The following is a 20,483-nucleotide window of genomic DNA, read 5'->3' as shown; positions in this document are numbered from 1 at the left end:
AAGGAGGAACTGAGACTGATGAAACGCCACTGCAAACAACTGGAGCTTGAATGGAGAATGAGCGAGGAAAAAGGAGCATGTCCAAATTTGCCCGAAGATGCTACCACCAAATGCACTATTCTGACCAATCACATTAATGCCAGCACCAACAGAAGTAAAAAATCTTTGCCACTGTGAAAGATTTCACCTCACCATCGGACGCCTTCAATTCGATCACCATTACCTAGGAACTCTGCAACAGTCTCTTTTAATACTTCAGCAAAAGAAAAAAAATCACCTTCATTAACAGCACCTTAAGACAGCAAGTGGACCCAAAAGACTTCACCAAATGCCTTCCGATCTTATCCAAAGAACCAATGCTAACCATGTGGCTCAAAATCATCCCAGGCGAACCACAGCCACCATGCACTCCATCCACTCGGGTCTTTTTGGGCCGCTGCCCCCACCATGTCTACGAAGACCCAGAGGACTGCAGCCCATCTGTGCATGGCTCACACCTATTCTGAATGCCTACACCTCTTCCGCGACCTTCCCTGATGATTGGAAACATGCAACTGTCCTACCATTGCTTAAGAAACCCTCTGCAATCCTTTCAACGCTCGCCAACTACAGATCAATCTACCTGCTACCATTGCTGGTCAAGCTGAACAGACACCTCACCGAATACCTCGACGACAACCAACTACTAAACACCACTCAGCCTGGTTTCTGACCCAACCACGGCACAGGAACAGCCCTCGTCACCACCATGGATAACATTTGTATAACTCTGGACAGAGGGACACTGTGGAACTCACCATCCTGGATCTCTCTGCAGTATTTTACAGTCTCTCACCTCATCCTCATCCTACCCCTACATGGCATCGGAATCCAGGGACACATACTCCGATGGCTCTGCTCCTTTCTGACTGGAAGGACCCGGTCGGTCAGCTTGGCACTGTCCACCTTGGATGTCTGCGATACCTCATCTGGGGAGTTCACAAGGATCCTCCCTAAATTGGAACCTCTTCAATGCATACATAATCCCACAAGCTAGCATCATCCCCTCTCCTGATTTCAACATCCTCTCCTATGCCAAAAACACTCACTTCATTCTCTCCCTCATGGAAAAGACGCCCAGTACACTGATCACGTTCAAATCCTGCATTACTGCAATCACCCACTGGATTAAGACCAACGCAACACAGTCAAAATCGAAATTGTGATCTAGAGGAAGAGCACACTATTAGTGGGACTTCACCTGGTGGCCAACAGAGTTAGGACCAACATTCAGCACCCACGCCAAGAACTTCAGGATCCTCATCAACAGCAAACTCAACATGACCACCCAAGTCAATGCGGTCATTACTTCATGATTCCATACCTTGAAGATGCGGAGGAAGATTTTCAAGTGGTTCACAATCAGAACCCGGAAGACCGTCAAGTAGGCCCTGGTCACATGAATACAGGACTATGGGAAAACCCACTATGCTGTGATATAATATTTTTTTTTAAAACCCCACCAAGACCATTGATAGCACGGTGGGCAGAATCACTCAAACTCCCACGCCGCACTTAAACCACAACATACCACACCTGAAGACGTTCTAATGGCTCCCAATTCACAAACAATCACAATTCGAAATCCTCAGCAACCCTTTAAAGGCACTATGCAATACTGGCCCGGCATATTTCAACAGTCGCATCAGCTTTCACAAACCTTCCAGACACCACCGCTCATCTGGACTTCTATGTGCGCAAATCCAATTCATATGGAGGACCAGATATAGAGGTTGAGCCTTTTCCTACATTGATTTCCTAAAGCATGCAATAACTCGCCACTACACATAAGAGCCTCTTTCTCACTTTTTAAATTCTGCAAGAAGCTGAAGACCTAGCTTTTCAAGTAGTCCCACTAGGCCCTGGGTGTGCCTAGACTCACACATCCTCAGTGCCAGGATACGCTCCTGGGTGATATGCTGTGCAGATTTTTAGCGCACGCTAACAGAGAGAAAAATGGAACACATGCTTTCTCCATCTATACTACAAATTCTATGTCAATATCCGTATTGCTGCAAACTCGTCTGTTCGGAGAACATTGAGGCGTCACCCAATAGGTATCGCCTCCAGCAAAAAGTCTGCCTCTTTTTAAATGATTCTGAATGTTCAGAGCTCAACTGCCAGGATCAAGTTTTACAAACACGCAGACCTATACATACATGATTCTTTTTCCTAAACTGCTACAGGTCTTCACGGCATCGGTTTTGATCTCCCCAAGGAATTTCAATTAATTTGTGGAGAAAAGACCATCCTAATTAGACTGAAAATACTAGCAGGCCCTACTACTGAGTTGGTTTTATAGTGGCTGGATTAGTTGCACAGTGAATGCACAAGTGGCTCAGTGCACAATGTCTTAATCGTCTGTGAATATGTACAGAGAGAAAAACCGATTTCAGAAATGATTGTGATACAGAAAAGGATTGAAGGCACAGGGGTGTAAATAACTAAAGAACAAAGGGGTATGAACAATTATGGTGCCAATTTGGAAAGGAAATCTTGGGTCCTGGCCGGGGGTCATACACAATGAATAGACATCCACCAACTTGTATAGAAGTAATGAGGCATTCTGTGACAGCTGCAAAACATATAATCACTCTGAAGCAGATTTCTTTCGATTTAAAATTGAAGAATCTTTCAGTTCTTAACTGTTTGTATCATCCTTCCTGCCCTATTGGCGTGTTTCCTAGATTACTTTGAAAGAATTGTTAAATGTTCTGATTTCACCTGGTTCTTGGTAATTGATTGTAGACTTGTAGGATGCAGTGTTAGCTCTTCAACATGAGTGGTCAAGAGGCCTTTTCTCAGTGTCCTTGGCAAATGAGTGGATGCTGGGGCACTACCTTGTTTGGGTACTGCTGTTCCAGGGCTACTAATGGCACTGACTCCAATTACAAAATGCCTGCGATACATGGATTGGTTTCCTCAGTGTCCTGGTGCTGTACAAAGTCCTTCTGGGAAAACCTCTTTAACTAATTACAGTTTCAGTGAGGGTGTTTTGAGCAGAGTGTCGTGCAGGATGTAATTGCCTACATAGATAAAGCACCTATGCATTGCAATCACATACTGTGCAAACCTTTCTTGAATGGAAACCAGTTAGTTTTGGGTAATTTCGTTAAGTGCTAAGGGACCTGGCAAAGTCATCAGTGGGTTAAAGGGGCTTTCAGTTATCCATTATGGAAGAAGCACATATGAAACTAAATATACATTGTCGGGCGGTTTCTTAGATACTCTTGCATATCTTTCAGATGAAATGGCATCTTTAAGATTTCTCTGAATAACACTGTGTATTTGAATCGTAGGTAAAAGTTTGACAACTAATAAGTTGTGGGGGATTAAATGCAATATTTACTGATTGGTACATTTACAGTAGTGCTGATGAGCATTACTGGACAGCCATAGAGGTTTACTTTTATGTTTCTTTACGTTATTTAAAAAGAGAATAAAATATAAAAACAAAAAATACCAAAATGTTTTATCTTCCATTTGTCTAGAATTAAGACCTGATTTGCAGTATCTTCATGCTGCTCGAACACAAGCAAATAGACCGACGGACCTTTTAGCAAGCCAACTTGTCACAGGTGAGGGAATGCCCTTCACACGTAACTACTAGTCCAGCAACAGCACACTCTTGTGGGGGAAAGACCTTTAAGTAATGAAAAGCAAGGCTGATAAAAAAATTAGGAGTTGAATTAAAATCTTTAATCAGCATGTGTGGCGAAGACACTAAAATCTTAGGATAACCAGCTCATGGCGGTGGTTTTATTTAAGATTTCCATATATCTTGCAAGTGGACAATGAAGATAATAGCTATTTATCTGTGACAATAGTTTTGCTGCTTGAAAGTGTTCTAAAAGCACATTCTGTGCATTTCTCTGCCATATAGTGGAGAAGCGTGGCTCAGTGGTTAGAGGCGGCAGACCCGAAAGCTGAGATCGGCCGTGGACCAGGGTTCGATTCCCCGCCTCGGCGGGTCTCGGGCTCAAAATTCCACAGACTCGACAATTCTCGCTCCGGTGCCTACTCGACTCACGGGGTCACACTCTGCAACTCTGGGCAATAGCTTGCTTAATCTCCACTACAGCCTCTCGCGGTGGGATGCCTGGCTTTCACCTTGTGGATACCCTGCCAGGGTATCTCACAGGGGAATACCAGGACGGGTTCCCTAAGCAAGCGCCTTGATACCTTCGGGTGATACGTGCGCTATATAAGTCGCAATACATATAGTTGTGTCCTTAAATTTAGTTAGTAAAAACAAAGTTTTAGATTTTGGTGCCAGCGATAGACCGTTTGGTCCAGAAGACATCTAGCCTAACCACCACAATGCCTAATATTTAGGTTTCTGTTTCCAAATGAGGGTAGACGAAATTATTTAAATAACAAATCCATCTGTAGACATGTGTTTTAAATCACAATGTTCTGCTTGTACAATTTTTAAAACTTGATTACATTTCCCATGACGCTGCGACCTGGAGTGCACTGTAAAGGAAGCATGTAGAGAGCGATGTGGAACAGATCATGACTCCCGCAATTGTGTAAGTAAAATGTGGCGGTACGTCAAACAGTTTTGTCTTGCTAACAGCACAATTTCAGCTAAGGGATGTTTCCCTTTATCTCCCTAGTTTTACCCAACACCCAGCAGGCCACTTTACCTTCTGTGAGCACCGGAGGCAGGCAGTCATGCATGAAATCCTTAGCTTTTTGATCAACTCCAGCATCCACAGGAGCATGGTCTGCCAACTTTTTAATCAACTTTCGCACCTTCTGCAAAAATTCTACTCTGCGAGGATCATCCTTTGAAGAGAAATGCAAAAACATGAAATACACATCTGCTAAATAAACATCACATTCAAAACAGTTTATAAATGGAATAAAGATCAGTACAATCACCACCATCTACACATAGCATGTAAAATCGATGGGATATAGTATCTCCAAAACACACGAGATGATGGACGGAATGTTGCACAAGGGCAAAACATTCACCCCCAGTCACATATCTGGGTTTAATCCATCGTTATTGTGCTCACCAAGCCACCCCAGTTCAGACATGGCCATATGCAAATCAGCCTTGACCCTGTGCCTCATGGGAACAGTCCAGCCCAAACTGCCAAGCCATGTCTTTCCTGTAACCGGAATCAAGCATCCTCGGACCGGTTTCTGGCTATCAGCAGTCTTCAGCCAGGATAACTTGACTCTAGTGGTGTAGTGAGCACGGGACCCACGTCTGGGCATACCCTTCCCACATAGGGTGAACAGCAAAACACACGAGATGATGGACGGAATGTTGCACAACGGCAAAACATTCACCCCCAGTGACTGGGGGTGAATGTTTTGCCATTGTGCAACATTCCGTCTATCATCTTGTGTGTTATATAGTATCTCCAACCATAACTCATAACAATGCCACCAGACAACAAAGTTTGTGATGAAATACAGGAACTAGATCAAAGGGTGATTTCCTTTATAATGCACCACACACTGAAATGTAATGAACGTTTTACATAGGATAGGGTGTATTTCATTTCTTACAGAAGGGCACACCTTCACTTTCTTCCAAACTTTTAAATCTATGGTCTTACACTCCTATCCTAAAATTAATTGTAGCCGCAGAAAGTGTAGAACAGATGTGGACTCTTCACTATGAAAATAAGCACACAAAGATGAGACTTGTTATTCGTTCAACACATATTTTATGTGTTTTTTTTATTAAAGGTATTGTTAAAACTATTTTAACCCTTTAGAGTGTTTACTGACCATAAGCTGTGCAATAAACATTTTGTGATCGAGTTGTCACCAGATTTTAAGGATAGAAAACTTGAAAGAAGGGATGCTGAATACGTTCATACTTCAACTGCTCAAGAGGCAGTTGATATCTGCATGAATGCTGCCTATAGCACTGTCTGCTGATTGTCACAGAAGTAAACTATACTGCAATGAATGTGCCTGCACTGTTTTTATTTTCTCATTACAGACAAATACAGATGCCACACCTATGCTGTTATAAATAAGACATATACAAGATTTTATACAGAGATTGTCTCTTATAGCAAGTAAATACATTATACGGAATTTTCATTTGCCATTGTACTGACATGCATTTTCTTATTACAACTCAGTACTGATGTTTGAAAAAATTTATACTGATCTGTAGTTAGAAAAAAACCAGTCACTTGCCAATTATTCAAACTGGGAGGTTAAATAGCTCAATGTGCCATATGTACAGGAATTCAAGTAGCACAAAGAGCAATCTGGGGAAACACCTATCTGGAAAAAAATACTTGGCATTGGGAAGGCTAATTCACTCCTTCTGCCATACCCTTGTGGCTTACTGGCTCATAGGCTGGAGTCTTGAATCTACCCGGATTTGACAGTGAGAGCTTTTGAGGGTCTAGGGCAGAGGACTTCAAACTGTGGGGTGCGCCCCCCTGGGGTGGGGTGATGGGCTCCTAGCGGGACGCAAATCCTTCTGCAAGTATATGGAAATGAAGATGGCCTGGAAGTGCGGCAATGTTTATTTGCTGCATTTCAAGGCTGTCTTCATTTACTCCGAAGCCCTTGAAGTGAGACCAGAGAGCCATGGGGCCGGAGGTCAGTGAGTGTGCTGCTGTGAGCTTGGCTGGGAAGTTCCTGGAGTCTTATCTCCGGCACGCCCCAGTTTTTGATGTCTTTAAAGACCATTTGCATATTTAAATACCTTTGTAAACTTGTTACTGAGGCTTAGTTTTTTATGGTTCCATTACCGCTTGGGCCCCCACCCCGCCTATTCCTTATATTTGTATTTTACATCTACTAGTCCGAGAATGCATTTCATGAAAAGAAATATAAAGTTGGGTTGCCCAAAAAATAAATGTCAGCCATGTGTTGTTTAAAGGGCCTGCAAAGACCTCGTCTTGACACTAAATAGGGTTATAAATAAAAAAAAAGTATGTATTAATTTGTAATGTGACTTTTCTGTCTTTGTTCCCTTTAATTATCAGTCAACCAATCATTCAGGCCGCCCTAGAACACAATTAAAAGTGTTTTCTATTTATATTTGCAGTTCGAAGTATGCATAGATAAGTGCATAAAACAAGGCTTTAGGTGACTGTTTATTTTTGTACCGTCTGCGACATCAAAATAATGAGCTGGCAACCCTAATCATAAGACTGGAAGTTTGTTGCAGGATTAGCACGTTATTTCTTTCGTCCACCCTTGATCCCCGATTAATGCCACAATAGCAATACTTTAACTTATATCTGAAACCCTACGCAGCCGTCAATAACATGGCGAGTTACTTCAAGTGTCTGGGAATGCACTCTACATTCAGACAACTCACTCCTCATTCTCACCCTTCACTTTCACACTCATCCTGCACTCACAGCGCATAGTTATGGATTTCCAGCATTTACCACATAATCCATCATCTGCTGCATACTTTGCATATTTTAAAAATACAACTTGTTTCTAGCCAGGGGTGTGGAATTTATTAAAGTATCTACTTGTCCATGGGGCAGGTTGCTTCATGAATCTACTTGCCCTGTAACAAAATCCACTAGTCCCTCTGGTGCCATGAAGTGCCAGCAACACATTATGGCACCAATCTCATTATGTTGGAGCTCTTATATAGCCTCTCTGATTATGCAGGGCTCATACCATAGTAGTGTTTGAATACTAGCAATCCCTATATCTTGCCACGTTTCCACAGATATACATACTGGGACTGAAGGTAGTGGCAAGCAATAGATCCAGGGTTGGAATGCCCTTTTGAGTCTGTGCAAACCTACTAACTTGTATGTTTTAAGGGTTTTCAACAACTCTTCTCTAATATTTTCCCATACTGAGAAATGTTGGAAATTTACTCCTGACAATGGCAGGGGTAAACCTTCTTCCAGAGTTGGGAAAAAAGTGGTTGGAGGGAAAATGAACTTGCAAACACTCAGGTTTTCGCATTGGCAACTCTATTCATGCATATTTGCTCATGCTAAAATGCAGTTCACAAATATTTTCTATGAGTACAATTTCTTGCCCTGCTTCTGTAAATTCTTGTGAATTCATGAAAGACATGTAGCTGCACTTAATGCAAGGGTGCACTTTTGAGACTTTCTTTAATAATTGGGCCGCTAATTTGGTCTGGCGTTAACCATGACCGTTTGTGTTTATTAAAATTCTCTCTCTCTCTGTATCGGCTCGCTTCACTGTGGTGACAGCATTTGGTCTTTTACAAGGAGCATATCGGCACACAGAGTAGTTTTGTTCAGTGCCAATAACTAATGTGGCAGTGTGTGCTTTTTTGAGAACAAAAACTATTTTTTGCTTTTGCCAATGTTTGTTATAATGGTGAGGGTCTGGAAGCTCTCACATCAATAAGGTTTTACAAAAACCATGCCAAGTCACGCATTGCCAAAACTAAAAGGCCGACCACCAATTTCAGACCTACTGGCTTTGCCAATGCTTGTTTAATTTTATGTTTCCCATAACCTTATTGAAACTGGTCACACTGATTTTGCAATATGAATATTTATGCGAAATACTACCATGCATCAGCACATTTTGCTAAATGATTCTGCAAAGAAAGGGTACCTGAAATATTGCAGTAGTTTAGCTAAATGGTTTTTCCCTACTTTCATTTTGTTAGGAACATTTTATATTGAAAGCAAAGCATCATTAATGTTGCTTTCAAGCTTCTGCTAATATGCGCATCTAATCAGAGCATTCTGGGAGCATTATGCATAGCCTCATATTGCTAAACTTTGAAACCATGTGTACACATTTTTATACTAGAACCACTGTCAGTAGTGCAGTCAGAACTTACATTTACTTAAAGCGCTCACCCTAATAATAAAGGCTTTGAATTAATGAACCATAAATACAATTTTGAACAACATTAACATATGCACACAAACATTACAAGGCAGCTCCGCTCCTCTAGTGCTGGCCTATTGCCGATTCCCAGATTTAAACGGTCTAGGTTAGGAGGAAGGGCTTTCAGCGTGGTTGGCGCCCGTTTGTGGAATGAACTCCCTCAGAGCCTCAGACAAGTCAACTCCCTGTTAGAGTTTCGCAGGAACCTAACAACCTGGCTCTATCCCAAGGCCTAAGCTCCTGTCCTTCTGTTTTCTCTCTGCTGCGACCTGCTTCCACTCTGGTCATACCATATTAGTCTGAAGCGCCAGGATACCCGTAGGGTGACAGTACGCGCTATACAAGCTCAAAAATCAATCAATCATTAACATAACTGCAAGCAGTGCCCTTCCCTGACCCTTAATGTGGTACTGTACACTGGCAGACAAAGGGTTTGTGCTGCAAGGGGTTGGGCCTACTTGTCCCAAGGACAAAATACACAATAGAACTTGTTGCCCTTGTCCCCAAACAATATGTCCTGGGCGTTGGGCTATAGGAATTCCACATCCCTGTTCTAGCTCAAACGGTTCAAATGTTACTAAAAATGCAGCAACACATGTTGCCTCGCAGTGGAAGGCCCTTTCTAAAGGTTGACTGGTCACCTTTCTGATGCTTATTGCTGTATGTGGGTGCTAATATGGTACTTATGAGGAGCAATAAAAGCCAGGACAGTGTTAACAAGTGTAAAAATTGCAAAATAATGCAGTAATGCTATCACAAAATATGCAGCATTATGCAGCATAATTCACCTTTGCTTGCTGCAGGATTTAGTTAACCCGGACACATAATTTAGCCTTCTCCTGCCGCATAATTCAACTGGCCCTGTTTATAGTGCTATGAGGTCCCAGCCTTGGCAGAAAGCACTGTGAATATGTAAATTTTTATTTTAAAACAGTGTTTATATACTCTAAGCTAGGCTGCTGTAAAATGATGCAGTGATTGAGAAAACAAGTTCTTATAAAATATACTTTTTAGTAATAACTAACCAAACTGTATTTAATGCAGACATTTTTATAAGTGTCTCCACTATTCCAGATCTCAGCTGATTACACCCTTACATTACATCTCAAAAAGAATACATCTTTGCCACCATGAAGCTTTAAGCAGAGCCACTGGAATTATTCAGCAGAAGAGGACCACATTATGTGGTAGGTTTCACTAAATTAAGCAGCAAGAAATGGTAAATTATGTGGTTAGCATTACTTCATTATTTTGTCTCTTTAACGCAAGGTAACACTGTCAGGGGAAATTTTCACCTCATTAGTACCAGTTTAACACCCACATACAGCAGTAAGCAACTACAAGACTACCAGAAAGTTACATCACGGTTTAAGGACTTGGGTTTGATAGTTGCGAAGCGCCTGCTTACGAAGCGGTAGAAGCATTCAGACCCTCCTGCGCTGATCAGCTGGAAACGATCTGTACCAAACTGGGCCCAAGCAGAGAGCACGGCACTACATGGGGAAGAAACGGCAGGGCTACGCAGATTTCCCATTGTGCAGCATTGGGACACCATACTTTCCACACTAAACGGTGCTAACACGGACGCCGAGGATGACACGCACCAAGTAACCACATAATACACATGGCCACAGTTCGTGGGAGTTGCGATATTAGCGGGAGAGACTTCCCACCTGTCGAGAGCTGTGACATAGTTGTCCTCTGATGCGGTGGACCACATGCCCCCCTTGCCTGTCAGAACACACACCAGCACTCTACTGTCCCTCAGATATCTTCACAAGCCTGAGTCTCGCTCTGGGGAACTCCCCCACTGCAGTATCGTGCAGCCCTATATGCGGCCCAGCGAAGATTATTACAATTCTAACTCAATTACATCCCTTATCTTTTCTTTGTTTTAAGTAAGTTGTTAGGAGATGTTTACGGGAAAACAAATGTCTTATTGGTGTAACCCCACAATCTTTCGTTCCTTATTATTGCGGAGTATTATCGAAGGGGACCTAACCGACTATGCAAGGATTTCCAATATGTCTCCTGACGGCATGAAGGATATACATAGACTCACTATATATATGATCAACAATGCTGAAACATGATGCTAGCGACCACTACTGCTCGTTAGTAACAATGCTGTAACATATTGAACAGGAGAACATGATGTAAAAATCTGCAATCTGCTGTATTTAAGATGTGAGTGTTGCGACATGCAATACCTAGTCCTGTACAATGCGAAGCAATAATCTACACAAGGAGGCAGCATGACTGATTTACGTAGAATTCCTTGTTGTTTACTGTGTTAATTATTGTGTATTATCATGGAAATTGTAAAGTGAAGGAAAGCAATTTTTGTAAGGAACAATAAAAACAAAAAAAACAATAAAGATATATAAAAAAAAAAACAACTACAAGTTTACCAGTCAATCTTTGCAAAGGGCATTCCACTGCTCCGTAACACTTTGTCAAACTTTAAGTAACGTTTGTTCCATTTGAGCTAGAATCAAGCCCTGGCTTTAAGTGACTCAATCAATTAATGGCTGGTAAGAAGGATGGTTTCTTTTTTAACTTTCTGCACTACCACCACACCGTTCGCTTTCAGGCAAAGGCACCTCAAAGTCCGTATTAACTATTCAGGGGCGGCTTCACAGTTATGACTGCCTACCTTTAAAAAAGGGGCATCAGAGCTTATTTTCCTTTCAAGCATTAGGACTGAGGTGATGATCCCTTATGATGAGGAAGAGGTAAAATGTGCAGAGGAGATAGCCTGCTACTCAGGACTGCAGTAATTATTAGTGCAGCAGGTGTAGTTGCATTGGGGTCAAAGAGTATGAGGGCCCCCCAACACCCCAATTATGGGGAGCAGTTTGTTTGGGATAATATATGTTTTTTAATACATTTGCTATTTTAAAAGTCTCATATTTAGCGCGGTTCATAAGCTATAGAAAAAGTATTCCTGAAATCATAAGCCCCGCTTCCTGCACTCAACCATGTCCCTCCCGCTCCCCCAATCCTTGCCATAAAGTTTTGGAGGGGGGCCCGCCCTCAAAACATTTTGCTTAAAGGGGGGCTCAGAGTAAACATGTTTGAAGACCTCTGGTCTAGAGGGAGTGGTATCACAACTAGTTGGACTTTTTCATGCAGCCCAGAGATAAGAAACTGTTTGATCAATACTTAAAAAGGTCAGCCCCTGATCATGAGACCTACGCCGTTGCCCATTGTGATGTTAATTAGAATACTGGAATGATGGTTATTGTACGTAAAAATGTCCCAGCTCTTTTGTCAAACAATCACATTCACTATCATTCACTGTAAAAAGAATGCTTACCAGTCAGGCAATGGATGTCCCTTCATAAATGTAATTCTTTTCTTGCTCCTCTGAATCAGATTTTTAATAGTGTTTCTCATCCTCAGAAGAATCCTATTCCAGTAACTGGGCAAACGGTTTGCCAGAATCTACACAGCTTTGACCTTTGTAACCATATGCATAGAACAGGGAGTAGGGCATGAACCCATGGCTTGTGAAAGTGCGGCAGCTGCTCATGTGTCCTGTCAATAGCCATTATGGGCTTGGGGTTTTCTGCTAGTCAACAGGGTAATCAGCTACCAACAATGTCCTGTTAACAAGGAGGTTTTGAATGAGCAGGCATCAGTTTTACTGTTAAGCGATTGTGTGGGCATTGCTGATAATGGCTCACAAGTTGTCATGGAGGGCCGAGAGAAAGGCAAAGAGCTTGCTCCAATAATAGGCAGATTGTTGAAGGCAACTTGTTAATGACTGTGGCTTTTATTGCGGGCCTAGGGTAATCCACTATACCAAAATGGTTACTTACCAGTAGTAGTTTTGCTGCATGAAGAGTTTTCTGGCTTCACATTCTGTGCATCTATTCCACCATTTAGTGGTTGGTCCAGAATCGTATTGTTTTTTGTGTGTGTGGGCGCTGTTGACCACTATGTAGTGCTATGTCCATACCCTGTGTTTTGTCAGACGGCGCCTCTCAAGATCTTGTGCGTGGTCATCATCTTCAGATTCATTTTTCTCCTGGCGTCTGCCCATTTTGGAACTTCCTTGTTCTGAAGTGTTGATCACTGTGCTGGTTTGTTTTTACCTTCATTTTCAGGGAAGCGGTGGGTCGCATGTGAATCTAGAAAACTTTTCAGGCTCCAAACTACTCCTACTGGCAAGTAACCATTGTGTTTTGCAGCACAAATTCTTTTCTGGATTTACATGCTGTGCATCTGATTACGTAGTAGTGTTTGGCTCCGTGGGTAGGTGGGGTTGAAATGTGGATGAGTTGGCAAATGAGTGTTGGAGCACTCTCTGTCCCACCTGTGCTACCTTGTTTATAAGGATGTCCACAATACATTTTTGTGAAGGTGACTGGGGATAACCCAGTTGAAGCAATACAGATGTCACCAATGAGTACCTTTGCTAGGAATGCTAGTGTTGCACCCTTCTTACTGTTCGAGTGTGCCCTGGGGCATGTGGGTAAAATGTTTCCTGCCTTTGTGTAGCAGGTTTGGATAGTTTCCACTATTCATTGTGTGATCATCCCCTTAGTTAACGATGTGGCAGTGCTTACCCTGGCGAATGAGGCAAAGAGTTGGTTCCCTTTCCAAAGTTCCCTTTGTCTCTTGAAGGTAGTATATGAATGCTCTCCGCACACCCAATGTGTGCTGCACCCTTTTCGCCTGTGACTTTGGATCCTGGCAAAAGGCCGGTAGTTGGATGCTTTGGTTGATGTGGAATTGCGATACCACCTTTGGTAGAAATTGTGAGTTTGTTCGCAGGACAACCTTGTGGTTTGAAGGTATGAGTTTTGTACCGCGAGTGCTTGTAGGTCACAGACTCTGCAAAGGGATGTGATTGCTGTTAGGAAGGCTGTCTTTAGGGATAAAAACTTCAGCTCGGTTTTGTGCTTTGGCTCAAATGGCTCTATCATCAGCTCTGTGAGGACTGTGTTCAGGTTCCACAATGTGGAGTTGCTCTTCTTGGTAGTGCCACTCTCAATGATCCTTCCAGGATTCTTTTCACTACCGCTAATGTTAAGAGGTTGTTCCCTGTTACTCCTCTAATGTATGTGACTGTAGCGGCCAGGTGGACCTTTAGGTTAAGCAGCTTTCCAGTAGGTAAGTGAAGTATTTTAGTACCATACTTTGATCTGACCTGGTTTCTTATTGTCCCTGTACTAGTGGATGTGCTTAACCCACATCTCTAGTGCTTGGCTTGGATTTCTATCCTCCTTCGGCATTTTCATTGTCCTGGAGGGCTGCTGTAGGTATTCAAACTCTGATACGGTACCCTACCTCCAGCTCCTCTCCCGCCTGTCTGACATCGGCATTACTGGTACGGCTTGGGAATGGGTTAAATCCTACTTGGACAACTGCTCCCAACAGGTATGGATGCCCCCCTTCTCTTCATCGGATAGTATAGTGGCCACCGGTGTTCCTCAAGGGTCTACATTTAGCCCCCTTTTGTTCAATGTCTACCTTACCCCCCTGATCTATTTGGCGGAGAAGCTGGGTGCCAAAATTATGGCTTACGCCGATGACACCCAGCTGCTCTTCACATGGAGGGGTGATGATCTTCAGACTGAGGTGGCCCATCAGTGTCTCTCATCAGTTTTTTCGTGGTTAGCCCAGGCTAGCCTGAAATGCAATGAAGAGAAATCGGAGGTGCTCCTTCATGGTAATTTCCCCCCTGCTTTTAGAGAGTCTCTCTGGCCTCCTGGATTTCCTTGTCCCTCAGGGGATTGCGGTGTGGCTAAGAATCTGGGAATTTAATTGGGGGCGATTTAGGCTTCCATGAGCAGATCAAGCGACTGTCGGGGGTGTGCTTTGGCACACTTAAAGCCCTGAGGAGATTCTTTCCCCTGCTTCCCCGCTCTGCTAGGGAGACGGTTGCCAGGGCGCTTATATTGGCACGCCTGGATTATGCCAACGCCCTTTACCTTGGCATCCCAGGGTACCGCCTGGGAAAGCTGCAGGTCATCCAGAATGCTGCAGTTAGGCTCTTATTTAACATCCCGAGATGCCTAAGCGTCCACAAGCAGCTGAGCAACCTGCATTGGTTGCCTGTTGCACAGCGTGTGCATTTTAAAGCACTGACCATGACACACAAGGCACTTCACGGTTTGGGCCCTGCCTATATCAGTTCCAGGTTCTCTCTTTACACTCCCAGCCGCCCCCTTCGGTCAGCTTTGCAAAGACGGCTGGTGATCCCCAGATTTCGGAGAGCTCGTCATGGGGGGGCAGTCCTTTACGGTCAAGGCCACCACTCTATGGAATGTGCTCCCAGACGACCTTCGGCATACTAAGGAACTGTCTACTTTCAAAAAGAGGCTAAAAACTCATCTGTTTAAACAATCTATCTAGCCCTTGTTGCCTCCCATGTTACTGTTTCTCCACGCAATATGACAAGTTGTATAGCTCAGTCGGTCTTAAAATTGACAAGAAAAACTAAGGACAGGTCATCCTATGGATAGTTCTATCATCCCATATGCAGTTAGTTATACATGAAGGATATACATTCCACATGGATTAGGTATCTTTTCAAAAGTCTTTATTATTATTAACTTAACTGGTCAAAGATTTTTTTCTATTTTTAGTATATTTCTCAAAATTATATACATTAGAAAACAGTTCATAAAACACAGAACAATAGGAACCGAGACAATTGATGGAGACAATGGCGGTAGAAAGACTACGCGTGTTTCGGCGTTATCGCCTTCATCAGGTCACCGTCATATTGCACTGAAATGACAGGATGCATATCAGTAGAGGAAGAAAAGGAGAGAGGGCATCGACTATTCTCCTGTTTGAAATGACGTTCTACGTAGTTTGAGTATCAGGCCCGTTGCTTGATAGAATTGTTGCTGCAGAAAATCTAGATCATAAATTAATCTCAAGGCAGCCACTGGTAGTTTTATAATTTATAGAACTAAAATCTTGTAATATCTTCTAGAGGCTAATTTTGCAAAGGAATTTCGATCCTTAATTCGTTCTGTAGCCGGCGCTAGATGTTGACAGGTATTTTAAGCTGTGCCACGTGAGCCTTCTAAAGGGAGGATAGTACAAAGAGTGCATCTCCTTAACTCGTGGTGCGATCACCGCTCGGTTTCGTAAGATGTTTTAAACTGAGCCACGTAACGCCGGATGTATCGTCGTGGTTGAAACGGCAGCTTGGAGGATGATGAATGTGGCGCGCTCGGCGGATGAAATGAAACGTCTTTCTCCACGTCCCAGGACACTCTTGAGTAGCAGTGCGCGATATAAATACCTTTATAACATAACAGGTATTCAGGAGTCACACTACTAGGATGAGTATGGCTGGTTCTAGGTGGAGCACTCTTCCATTTTGCATAGTTAACAGGCCCTGTGTTGCTTTTTGATTGGAATGATCCGTCCTCTGGGCATCTCTAGTAGGTCTGAACACCCAATCTGTCAGGCCTACTGCGGGGTGGTGAGTATGAGCAGCATTCCCGGTTGTCTAGCTTTGTCTGTATTCTTTGGATCAGGGAAATCAGTGGAAAGGCGAATGCAAATAACCCACGACCAGTCAATTGACAGGGCATACCCCTCGGATTGGTGGTGCGGGACCTGGATGCAAAGTTTTGGCATTTTGCGTTTTCAGGACTTGTGAATAGGTCTATGCTTGGTAAGCCTGGGCATTTAAATACGCTGTACAGTACTTCCTGCTTTATCTTGCATTTGTGGGAGGTGTTTTCTTGTCTGCTCAATCTGTCTGTCTCTGTGTTCCATTTTCCCAGGAGATGTATTGTTAGTAGGGGCCGCCCATTTCCATATCTCCTGCGCTAGTTTTAACATCTAAAAGGACTTAGTTTCTCCCTGCTTGTTGCGGTCGAACACAGTCGTTGTTTTGTTCAATTGGATGAGCACTGCCTGCCCCCTTGTGTGTGCCTGGAATGCTTTCAGTACCAGGAAGAGTCTTTAGTTCCAGGTAGTGTACGTGCTTCACGGAGTCCGCAGGAATCCCAAGTCCTCTCACCTTCAGACTATCCATGTGCACTCCTCCACCCTTGTAGGATGCATCCGTCAATATGGTCACCATGGGAGCTGGTAGTTTGAAAGGTCTCCCTATCCTCACATTTGTCGGGTTCCATCATTCAATTTCCATTTGCATCCTTGCTGTGACAACTACTAGATCCTTCTAGCTTACCACGATAGTGAGCATCCATTGCAGATTAATTCCTATATGGGTTGCATATGCAATCTTGCATTTGGTATGAAGGGGATGCATGCCCATCAATTTCATGACAGTCCTCCCCGTCAGAGACTACCCCTTCTGGTAAAGGCAAGCTTGCTCTGCTATTGCGGTCACTCTTTGAGGCCTGGGTTCTTGAATTCAGGGTGGCTCCCGGGAATGCCTTCACCAACTCCGTATGTATTGATTTCTCATGGTTTACAGGCATCTCTAACACCATTGGTGCGGATTTTATGCCAAAGGATAGTGCTCTAAATTGGTAGTGTACCTTATCGAGGATGAATCTGAGGTAGCGCTTGTTCATTGGTTTGTGCAGGGAGGCGCCCTTTAGGTCTAATGTGCCCATGTAATCGCACTTCCTTAGGAGTGGGATTACTCTTTGTAGCGTTGTTCTTTTGAAGTGTTCATTTTGTATGAACTGGTTTAGCTATCAGAGACCTAGGATCGGCTCAGTGTCAAGTCTTTGTTACTAGGAAGTACGCTGAGTAGACAGAAAGACCTGCCTCCCTTGGAGGGATCTTCTCTATGGCTAGTTTTTGGATAAGTTCTTTGACCTCTACTCGCAACTGTGCGAGTTCATGTTCCCGAAAGGTTCTTGCTCTTGGATAAACATGTGGCGGTGGTGCGGTGAGGTCTATGCAGTAATTGTGTCTTATTATGTGTAACATCCAATTGTATGAGAACATTGATCTCCACTCCTGGAGTAATCTTCCCACTGGTGTTCTCTGGTGTGGCTGCGGGACAAGGGAGCCGCTTGTTTGTTGATCCCTCTCCTCTTGGAGGCTGTCCTCTTCCTCTTGTCTTCCCTCAAAAAATCTGCCTTTCTGGGTGTTTCCACTGCTTGTGTGCTGCCTGCTGCATCACTCTGTTGCTAGTGGTGCTGGTTGGATGTTGGAAAGCTCGCCCTGCCCTTTGCTCTCCAGACAGTCATCCCTCCTTTGTTAAGGATTTTCTGAAGTGCAGTGTCCCCATTGCTTTTGCACTGTCATTATAATTTTTTGATTTGTTGCAGCGCTTCGTCCACTGTCCATCCAAAGAGGGCCTTGCCTGTGAAAGGCATATGGATGACTGATACCTGCACCTCCGGTTTGAAGCCTGAGGCTCTCAGTCAGACGTGCCTCCTGAGTGTGGTACCTGTGAATATCTGTCTGCTAGCTGTGTCTGCAGCAACAAGAGCAGACTTAAGGCAGGAGCGCAGGGGTGTGGAATTCAATAAAATATCTACTTGTCTACTTGTCCATGGGGCAGGTTGCTTCATAAATCTACTTGTCCTGTAACAAAATCAACTTGTCCCTTTTGTGCCATGTAATGAGATGACAATTATGACAGCAATCTCCTTATATAAGAGCTCTGAAATAGCCTCTTTGATTATGTCAGGGCTCCTTCCCTAGTATGGTTTGAATACTAGCAATTCCTTTATGTTGCCACGTTTCCGCAGCTCTACATACTGGGGCTGAAGGTAATGGTAAGCAAAAGTTTCTGGGTTGGAATGCCCTTTTGAGTCTGTGCAAGCCTACTAACTTGTACTGAGAAAGGTTGGAAATTTACTGCTGACAATGGCAGACATAAAACTTCTTCCAGGGTTGGGGAAAAAGTGGTTGGAGGGAAAGTGAACTTGCAAACACTCATACTTTCGCATGGGCAAATCTACACATGCATATTTGCTCATGCTAAAATGCAGTTCAGTACTATTTCTTGGCCTACTTCTGCAAAGTCTTGTGAATTTTATGAAAGCTGTATATCTGCATTTACTGCAAGAACATGAGTGCACTTTTTGAGACTTTGTTTAATAATTGGGCCCCTAATTAGGTCTGGTGCTAACCACTACCTTTTGTGTTTATTAAAATTTTGTTTCTCTCTCAGTCTATCGGTTAGCTTCACTGTGAGTGGTAGCATTTTGATCTTTCACAAGGAGCTTAATGACAGTCGTTTTGTTCAGTGCCAGGAATTACCGTGGAAATGTTTTCATTTTAAGACCAAAACTATTTTTGCTTTTTCAAATGTTTGTTATAATTGTGAGGGCCAGGCAGCTCCCACACCAATATGGTTTTACAGAAACCATGCCAGAACAAGTCACGCACTTGACAAACCAAAAGGCTGCCTAACAATTTCAGACCTATTGGCTTTACCAATGCTTGTTTATTGTTATGTTTCCCATAACCTTATTCAAACTGGTTACACTGATTGTACATTATGAATATTTTTGGGAAATACTTGCATACATCAACACATGTTACTAAATAATGCTGCTGAGAAATGGTACCTGACATTTTACAGTAGTTTAGCTCAATATTTTTGCATTTTTTTGTGAACATTTTATTTTGAAAGCAAAGAATCACCCAACTTGGTTTCAAGCTTCTGCAAATATTTGCATCTAATCAGAAAGCATTCTAGGAGCATTATACATAGCCTCATATTGCTAAATATTAAAAACGTGTGTACACATTTTTACACTGGAACTACTGTCAGTAGTGGTGCAGTCTTAGCTTACAATGTTTACTTGGAGCGCTCACCCTAATAAAAAAAGCTTTACATTAATGAAACATACATACAAGTATGATCAGCATTAGCACAGACACAACTATTACCTTAACTGCAGGCAATGCCTTTCCCGTATCCATAATGTGGTACTGTAAACTGGAAGCCAAAGGGTTTGTTCTGTAGTGGGTTGGGCCTACTTGCCCCAAGAACAAAATTCACATAAAAACGTGTTGCCCTGGACCCCAAGCAATATGTCCCGGGCGTCGGGCTATAGGAATTCCACATCCCTGGGAGCGGTGTTGTTTCTTACTTCCTGGACAATGGCCATGACACTCTGGGAGGTGCTGCATTAGCCTCTCAATCTAGTCCCATTGTGGTTGGCCTTAGCGGTTGAGGAGGGCATAGGAGTTGGGTAACCTTAGGCTGACCAAAGATTACAACATCTTCAGGAGAAAACTTAAAACACACCTATTCCCCAAAGACTGATCTCTGACACATCAATCTCGCGGACCCTACCCATCACCGTAATCCTCTGCGCCGTGATATCCTCTGGGATAAATGTTGCGCTCTATAAATAAATACATAACCTCCATTGTGTGGCCACCTCTCTCTCCATCTTCCTGTCCACCAGATCCAATCTCTTACTATCCTTCTCTGGTGGTGGCCCCGCTAAAGGCAAGGTATTGTTCCTCCTTCTTGTGGTCCCCACAATGATGGAGTCTTCAAGGACGTTCCCCTTTATGTACTGGGGGCCCTGTGTGAAATGTTTGCACTTTTTCTTCACACATGGTGTTATTGCCCTTGCCATGGCTGGCTCTCTAAAGGCTTCCTTCCCCTGATTAAGGCTCAAGGGCACTTCAATGTTTGTCAGCTTGTTCTCCATCTCTGAAGTTCCTGAAGGTCTTGC

General features: G+C 43.3%; 1 protein-coding gene across 1 annotated transcript in view; it reads right to left on the bottom strand.

Moving 5' to 3' along the window:
- Positions 1–20,483, bottom strand: part of RIOX1 (ribosomal oxygenase 1) — a 268,462-nt gene that overhangs the window by 50,080 nt on the left and 197,899 nt on the right. Inside the window, exon 11 of the mRNA XM_078649274.1 lies at positions 4,689–4,830. Coding sequence (XP_078505400.1) covers positions 4,689–4,830 — 142 coding nt within the window. The remainder of the gene's footprint in view (positions 1–4,688; positions 4,831–20,483) is intronic.

The sequence above is a fragment of the Lissotriton helveticus genome, chromosome 6, assembly GCF_964261635.1.
Source record: "Lissotriton helveticus chromosome 6, aLisHel1.1, whole genome shotgun sequence".
Lineage (NCBI taxonomy): Eukaryota > Metazoa > Chordata > Amphibia > Caudata > Salamandridae > Lissotriton > Lissotriton helveticus.
This window is presented reverse-complemented; position numbering and strand designations above follow the sequence as displayed.